This window comes from Periophthalmus magnuspinnatus, chromosome 7, assembly GCF_009829125.3.
Source record: "Periophthalmus magnuspinnatus isolate fPerMag1 chromosome 7, fPerMag1.2.pri, whole genome shotgun sequence".
NCBI classification, from domain to species: Eukaryota; Metazoa; Chordata; class Actinopteri; order Gobiiformes; family Gobiidae; genus Periophthalmus; species Periophthalmus magnuspinnatus.
In genome coordinates, this window is record NC_047132.1 from 2,579,679 (window position 1) to 2,588,794 (window position 9,116).

The 9,116-nt window shown below is 41.8% G+C and overlaps 1 protein-coding gene across 1 annotated transcript; it reads right to left on the reverse strand.

The window, feature by feature from the left end:
* Window positions 1-362: 362 nt before the first annotated feature.
* On the reverse strand, window positions 363-3,016 carry LOC117373772 (class I histocompatibility antigen, F10 alpha chain-like). The gene is made up of 6 exons (XM_055223182.1): window positions 2,728-3,016; window positions 2,541-2,575; window positions 2,020-2,287; window positions 1,395-1,716; window positions 1,002-1,049; window positions 363-372 (listed from the first exon to the last, which is right to left on the reverse strand). Exons 1-6 carry the CDS (start codon window positions 3,014-3,016, stop codon window positions 363-365), a joined length of 972 nt encoding a protein of 323 aa, XP_055079157.1.
* Between the last annotated feature and the right edge of the window lie 6,100 nt (window positions 3,017-9,116).

Here is a 9,116-nt window from a genome sequence, read left to right on the forward strand (position 1 = left end):
GTGAAGCGACAGGTAGCAGATGCTACTGAGTGTCAACAAAAGTGATGGGGGCCAGTGCCAACACATTTGCAAAGCATTCTGGGATTCGTATTATTAGAGGTGCATGCGCTATACTGACGCGGCGGCCGGTGGGCCAGCTTTAATACATATTTGATATGATCTCGAGTGCCAAATATAATTGTATCAAGGGACAAATGAGTCTGACCTGTCTGACCTGTCTGGCTTATGGGCTTCTGATTGGACACGGTTGGATTGGGCGAGTATGAGCTCACCCTTAAAGGAGCAGGTTTGGAGCAGATGATAAACACAGAGTAAAGTGTTAGACTCACGGTGGCTGAGGGTTCAACTCCTGCACTTCTGGCTCACTCGGAGCTACAACACAAAAGTACAGTTTATTACACACAGTGAAGCACTGCTTCTGCCTCCAGATTACTCTTTGAACAACAGTTTAAAACACAAATCTACTTTGGAAATCACATTAACACTGTGTTATGATGAGTTACAAAGCCTTATATGAAATTTCATACAAGTATTGATTCTTCTAGAACTTTATCGATACAATAAATTAGAACAGCTGGTATCAAAAGTATCGATACTTAAAAATCGATTTGCACATTCCTAACTTGTCGTCACAGTATCGTAATAGTAGCAGTTTTAATAAAAGTAAATAGTAAATAAAAGTGTTACTTACGAGGCGTGGGCTGTTTGGCTAAACAAAAACAAAAAACATGTTAGTTTAATGTTTGAAGTTTGGACAAAAGGAGAAACACATGACTAAATGTTGTGTTATCTTACCCTACTAACACCACAGACACAGGTACAACAGGTGAGTCACGTTAACATCACAGACACAGGTACTGATGTGCGTTGTCTGCATCCTAAATGTCTAGTTTAGTTACTTTAAGTGAATTCATACTCTAAATAAGGGGTGCCCAAACTCTTTTCAAATGTGCCTTGATACACAGGGCTCGTAAACATAAATAGCGTGTGTGTGTGTGTACAAGAACTTTCCTCCAACCAGGCCACTCACACTGGACAAACGTACCGCGCTTTAGGGGCTATCTATGCTTGGGTCTGATTGGGTGAGTGTGAGCATCCCCTAAGGAATAATGCATGATCATCTTATACAGCACTTTTCCAGACGCTCAGTCACTTTACAATTTGGTGCATTATCCGTTCACTCTGCCCTCAATCTGCCACATCAACCCCTCTGACCACCAACACTCACACACCACATTCATACTAGGCAGGGTGGGTCAAGTGTCTGCTATTAACCACAACAAACTCAATTAAGGATGTAACTCTTGTTTGGTCAGAGGTCAAAAACTACAGAATCTTTAAGCAGTGATAGTTCTTCTCACAATAATCTTCAGACTAGAATGTGATATTGTGACATCCCTGTGATCAAAAACTCACCATTGTTCCTGATCATGCAACGGTCCAGTCTGGTCAGATACTTATTTTTGTCCCCGGACAACTGGAATGCACAGTGGTACCTGTCCCAGTCCTCAGGGGGGACAGAGGACAGGTCCAGGGACACACTAGTCTGGAAGGTCCCATCTCTGTTGGGCAGGATCTCTCCAAGTTCCACGTCCTCCAGCAGCCCATCTCCGTCTTTGGTCCAGAACAGCATGGCTCTGTCGGGGTAGAAGCCTGTGGCGTGACACGTGACTAGGGCTGAGGAGGACTTCTGCAGCAGGGACACCAGGGGGAGCTCTACACAGCACCACAACAGTGCATTACACAACTACTGACATGTTTACAGATGCCCTCCCAGCCTCCTATGAGTCAGATGCCCTCCCATCCTCCTGTATCCCTGTGTGTCAGGTGCCCTCCCATCCTCCTGTATCCCTGTGTGTCAGATGCCCTCCCCTGTAGTGTTTAGCTGAAATGGGAGCAGATAATCATTATAGTCCATAGTCGTTATTGTCTGTTTCCCTCCAGCGTGAATTATAGGCTACACATAAGACAGTTTTTGTCATTATCTGTTATAGAGTTTTAAAACTACATGTCTCTTACCTATCCTGTTCAGAGCGCTCTCTCCATGGCGCACATATTTCTTCAGATACTCAGCACATTCATGAATGATGTAGTGTTTCACTCTGACAGCCTCTCCATCCCTCTCCCATATCAGTTTGGTGATAAAAGCCTGTTGTTTTGGAGCGACAAAAGTTTCAGGGTCAAAATCCAATGAAATAAAATCTTCTCCATCAAAAGAGTGTTGCTCATATCCTCTGATTTCACTAGTCTCATTGTCCCATTCACAGCCATAGAGCTTCAGATAATCCTTTAAAGGATTCAAACTTCTTCAGGGACATTTATTTCATTTTTTTTATAAATCACAAGTTGCATTTTGGAGTGAAATGTTTACATTTGCGATGGTTAAATTCCTCATATTTTACAGCTTCAGTTGGTCAATGTTTCATTATTGTTTCTGTTAAATCTACAACTTTGTGAAGCTCTGTGAGGAAACTGCTGTTGTGATTTTGGGTTATATACAAAAATTGACTGAATAGAATATGAAAAACAAGTAAATGTACCACAGCCCTGATCCCTGACCAACAAAACTCCAGTGCTGCAAACAAACAAAAAGATTTACATCAAAACTACATTTTTCCTACTTTCACTACAAGAAAAAAGAAACTGTCCAAAAATATTTCAGACTAAATGTGTTTCATTTATAAAAAGTTGATACATGATAATCTGAAAAGTGCAGACGACACAAACCTCCGGTCACATTAAGGCGGCGTTTCACAGTTTCTATGTTTCCTTTTCCCGCCTGCTCATTCTCCAAACACCTCTGAGTGTTTCTCTCCCAGTACCTAGGGTCCTCCTCTGTGAGTTTGTTCATCCACTCTTGTTTGGGGACCAATTTCTTTGTGTCACTGTCGTAATGAATGATCTGAAGGTCGTTCACATATCCAACAGAAACATACTTTGGGAAGTTTGGAACTTGAAATGATGAAGTGTAAAAATATCTCAAAGTGTGAACTGCTGTGGAAACAACAAGAACCATTTCAGATCTCAGTATAAATAACAGTTAAGGCTCTTGTGTTATTAATGATTTTTATGAATGACTTTAATTTGAATGAATGCTGCAAAGTCTTGAGATGACTATACAAAGCAGTTTACCAATAATAAAGAAAATCCACCCCCTGTGATTTTCTGCCATTTACTCCAACAACAAACTGGAGCAGCCATTACAAAAAGGGCTGTGCAATGAATCAAACAGAGATTCAGTCATTTCTAGTGGTCAATAATCAGATTGGGTCTTTTGAACGGAGAAGTCTACAGCCAGTCCTCTGTCAGGAAAAACAACAGGTTTGGAGCAGACGCAAGACTCTGGATGAAGGAAATATGGCTTTTGTGTGAAATGAAACTGATTAAAAGTCTGTGTTGTTTATGTTCATGAAATTAAGAAAGACATTTTTATTTGTTTTAATACGACAAAATACAACTGAATCCAAAAATATAAAAGTAAAAATATTTATCATAATAGATTTTATCATATTGCTGAGCTTTAAATGATAATAAATGAAAACACTACTACGTTAAAGAATGAGCTTAGGGATATTCAGTTCTATCTGATATTAGTGTAGTAAGTGACTGGTGCAGGATTAAGATGGGGCCAAAACATTTAACTGTAACTAAAGTGTGAACAAGATTAACAGGTAAATATCCTTTTTATGACCAAGTTTGTTTTAATTAATGTTTAATAAACAAATATATTTAATTTTCCCTTAAATTTAAACTGATTTTCATTTGCGTCTCAAAATGGAAAGTGGTAGTATTTTTAACTACAAAACTACGACGGCATTAAAGTCGTAATTTAATGAGAATAAAGTCGAAGCCAGAAAAAGTCGTAATTTTGTGAGAATAAAGTAATAATTTCATAAGAATAAACTCAGAATTTTATGAGGATAAAACTGTAGCGAAAAACGTTGACATTTAATGAACAATATACAAATATAATAGATTACTTGCTTTCTCACAAAGGTACAAAACGTTCTGTTTCCCATGCAACAGTATAACAGTATATTCTTGTAATCACAGGAAACTGAGATATAGCGGCTACTTTTCTATCACTTTGGTCAAGGCCGCATTTATTCTGTGGTCTCTTTCATACAGGAGTGCATGACTCCCTCTAAGAGAGGATTTAAAACAGTGGCGTAATCTCAATTTGTTAGACTCATCGTTAGACTCATCATTAGACTCATCGTTAGACTCTGCTTTTGACTCTGCTTCCAATTTTGCTTTACGCTGCCTTTAATCAGCCACAAACTGTTGAATGAAGTAGGCCACATTTTGTCCTTGTGGAGTGACTGGACTTCTCCTGGAAAAAGCTGCAGAGACTGGCGCCCCCTGGAGCTCACTGTACAGAACACAAGCTGTGCTCTGAGACGCAGACAGGTGGAGGAGTCTCAGCGCAGACCCACGCTCCACTAAACAGGTGGAGGAGTCTCAGCGCAGACCCACGCTCCACTAAACAGGCGGAGAAGTCTCAGCGCAGACCCACGCTCCACTAAACAGGCGGAGGAGTCTCAGCGCAGACCCACGCTCCACTAAACAGGCGGAGGAGTCTCAGCGCAGACCCAGGCTCCACTAAACAGGCGGAGGAGTCTCAGCGCAGACCCAGGCTCCACTAAACAGGCGGAGGAGTCTCAGCGCAGACCCACGCTTCACTAACAGGTGGAGGAGTCTCAGTGTAGTCCCATACTCCGCTTCGTTTACCTTCGCTTCTCTACTGTTGTAAACATAGGCACTTTGCGCACACTCACCGTTCAAAGATGTGCTCCTTGTAGATAACTTCAGCCCCCCGGGCCTCTGGAGCCGTGCGCACTGGGCAGCCCCGGCTTTACGCACCGAAGTAGCCTAATCTCTTTGTCCACTGTGCTGTCCTGTTTCTGTGTGCAGATAGTCACAGTTTAGTGCAGTCCTTCTCAAATACAGTAAATAAAAATATAAATCACGTTTATAAGCCGCTTGATTTTTTTCAGCAAAAACGTACCAACAATAATCCCGCTTTGTGAATGTTACTTAAGTAAACCGGCGAGCACTGTTAGCATCATATAGTATAGTAATTGTTAAATTTCCAGATGACACTTACATCACTACATCTCATAGGAAAAGTGTCCCATTTTCACTATCCACTGACAAACCTTTTTAACAAAACATAAATAATATACATTGCACCATGTTTCATAAAGTTATCAATTATGTAATGTTTAAGAAAAATAAGCTTACATATTTTTAAATAAATCTCGGTTGCGTAGTGTGACTTTTTCACCGGTGTCGTGAAAAAGCCTGTTGTTTACCCAAAGCTGCGTTTAGCTCTGTGCTTGTTCTGCCCATAGTGTGCGCCCCTGTGGGGAGTGTGCGTCCCCGTGGGGAGTGCGCGTCCCCGTGGGTAGTTAGTGTGGAGCTTTGTGAGACGTAGTGAAGTGTCCCTCCATATTGTGCCGCTTTGCCGTCACCACAATCGCTCCGCAGATGAGATACGCGCAGATTTCTTTTACAGTCTTAAATCGTTGTGAAAGTGATCTCTTTATTTTCTACCATGTTTTGGAGTAAGAAACTGCATTCAGCGCATCCTCACAGCGCTCGTGAGCGAAGCACTGGTTTTGTCGCGCGCACAATAAACATATGTTTAAGATATTGTCACTTTTAAATCTATATAAACGCAAGGATGATAAAAAAAAATAAAAAATAGCAACAGAATAAAATTAAATTTTAGATGCAGCTCATTAGTGAGTTGTGCTATTTTTGGAACCGGTCTGCGGGCGACTCATGTGGGGCTTAGGGGCGACATGGAGCCCGCGGGCACATATTAAAACTCCAAAAAATGTGTTGACGGTTTAAGTAAAAGGGGCAGGTGCTTGTGCACACCTGCGTTCTGTCTGTGCACGTCCCTGTTGCCTGGATTGGGACTAGAAGCGACGCGGACTATGGCTGTGTCTCAATTCGCCAAATGCACCCTTCAAGGGTCCTTACGAAGTACTCTTCAAAAGTGCAGTTTGAAGGTTCCGGTGGAGAATCTGCCCTCCTCAGTGTAGCCGCCATCTTGCTGAAGTGGGACAGGCCCACACCACGGACCGCACTTCCACCGCTGTCTTTGAACGTACGATACGCACATTACGTACGTTATTTTTAATGATTTATTATTTAATAGAAAAAAAGTCAAGATGTCGTCGTCACAGCCGTTTCTTTCTGTTTAGATTGAATATCAATAGGCAAATATAACGTTCGAGGTGATTTTTTTTCTCAATTGTAGCTACTTCATAACTTAAACAAAATATACCTTGTGAAAACGTAATAACAGAGACAGAGGTAACAATATCATTTTCACATTCATAGTCTATAAACCAGAGAACACTGATTAGTTGTACATATAGTGGGATATTGCAGTTTAATGGTTCGGTATTTTGGCCAGTGTCTACACCACTTTAATAACAGTAGAGGGCACTGTTTCCCTTCTATGCCGTGCCAGTTCTTTTCATCTGATTATTATAAGGTATTTTCTAGCAGTGCAGCGCTACATCAAACTAGTATCTTGATTTACTAACACGAAAGTAAATGACACGTGCCAACGAGGGGCGCAGACCTATGGAATGTACCGGAACACATGAAGATTTTGTGCACGTCTCAGGACTCTCTTCTGTCCTTTCCTCAGAGTCCGTTGTTTCATTGTTCACATTACCTGTGTGCAACTCATTAAACTCTTCTGACTTTACGTTTCAGTCTCTTGGTCTTTGACGCTTACAATAGAAACGAAGATTCTTACATTATTCTTATTGCAGTAATAATTTTTAATGATAATAATGTCTTCTTATTGTCTAGCAATAACTGCACATTCCTTTATTCCATGTAACTCCTTTTTAATCATCAAACACACTGTACAGATCTTTATTCAGATTTAACAGTTTCATGTTGCTCTGTTGTAGATGAGGTAAACCAGTACGAACATTTGAACGTATATTGCGCAACGGACTCCATTTTCTTCTCTTTTTTGCGTAGGCGCGGTGCATGACGGGATATAGAAGTGCGTGAAGTGTGCACGGATGCAGGCTTCAGTTACGTCCGATCTCCATGGAAACGGTGCAAAGGGAAGGGCAGGTTTGTCGGCCGCATTCAGTAGGGTGGGGTGAAATGGGACAGCCCTTGTCGCGCCGGAAATCACGTCACTGCCCTTCGAACCGCCCTTCCAATGGTGATTCTAAGGCCAGGTGGGCGAATTGAGACACAGCCTTTGGTGCAGTCAGATCACATGTGGGGAGGCGGGGTAGAGGACGTCACATCCGTTACGTGTTTCCTGCCCACGTGTTTCCTGCCCACGTGTTTCCTGCCCACGTGTTTCCTGCTCACGTGTTTCCTGCCTACGTGTTTCCTGCCTGCGATTTGGCGGGAAGCTCCTCTTCAGGGAGCTGCCGGCGTGGCTGCAACAAACAATTGTATTAGTGATACGAATTCTGCTGCTGAGTAAACACGGACACTGCCCCAATCTACGGAGACACTTAAGGTTAAACCCGCCAACCTTTCCCGTTGTTTAGTCTGTTCTGTTTGTTTTGTAACATGGTTGTGGTGTTGTTGTGTATCTATTGTGAAGTCAGTCAGGAGTTGTTTTTGGCTTGTTTGGTGCTCTCAGCAGTTTTGTTGTGTCTGTGTTGTTGCTGGATTGGTAACTATTTAGGTTTGTGGAGTGGTGGCTGTTGCATGTTGATTTGTTGTTGATTTTGTCAGTGAATTGTTGTGGTTTTTGGTGTATTGGTTTGGTGTTTGTGGTGCAACACTGGATTGGTTGATTTGGGATTTTGATCTGGTAGGCTTATGGTTGTTTATGGGCTGACATGGTAGAATGGATCGGTTGGCTGGGTACTAGGTCAACTAAAAAAATAGACAATACCCTTGAAGATGCCTTCACCTGACCTTCGCTCCGTGTTTGAGGAAAAATGCAACCCTTACAATGACTTATACTTTTTCAGTGAGACAACCCTGCCAACCATCTGTTCCTGTTTGAGGTAAAATTCAAATTGTATAATGATTAACCATGTTTAAATGTTTACAGGTTGTGATTTGTTTTTGTCTGCTAGCTGTCTAAACATGTTGTACACGGACACTGCCCCAATCTACGGAGACACTTAAGGTTAAACCCGCCAACCTTTCCCGTTGTTTAGTCTGTTCTGTTTGTTTTGTAACATGGTTATGGTGTTGTTGTGTATCTATTGTGAAGTCAGTCAGGAGTTGTTTTTGGCTTGTTTGGTGCTCTCAGCAGTTTTGTTGTGTCTGTGTTGTTGCTGGATTGGTAACTATTTAAGTTTGTGGAATGGTGGCTGTTGCATGTTGATTTGTTGTTGATTTTGTCAGTGAATTGTTGTGGTTTTTGGTGTATTGGTTTGGTGTTTGTGGTGCAACACTGGATTGGTTGATTTGGGATTTTGATCTGGTAGGCTTATGGTTGTTTATGGGCTGACATGGTAGAATGGATCGGTTGGCTGGGTACTAGGTCAACTAAAAAAATAGACAATAGCCTTGAAGATGCCTTCACCTGACCTTCGCTCCGTGTTTGAGGAAAAATGCAACCCTTACAATGACTTATACTTTTTCAATGGGACAGCCCTGCCAACCATCTGTTCCTGTTTGAGGTAAAATTCAACTTGTGTAATGATTAGACAGCTATCAGACAAAAACAAATTACACACTGTCAACACTGAAACATGGTTAAACATGTTGTACATGAACAATCACGACTCACTTGTATAGTATGGTAAAAGGTGGGGAGAGAGAGGTTCAATTGTCAGGTTAAAGAGAGGCCTTCAAGATGTATTAGGGTTATGTGGTAGGAGTAGCATTTGTAATTGTAGTTGTAGTATCAGTCAGTAACATTAGTAGTGCAATAGAGTAAGAGACAGGGTCAGGTAGGTTCTCACTCAGATCAGGTGAATGGGGGGCTTCAAGATGGAAAAGGGCTCTGTTGTAGGAGCACCCACACAATTCACTTGTATCGTAGGGTGAGAAGAAGGTCAAAACAGTTTCACAGTTCAGGTGAAGAGGGGGTTTCAAGATGGACCGGGTCTTCAAGATGGATTAGGGTTGAGTGGTAGGAGTAGTAGTAGTAGTAG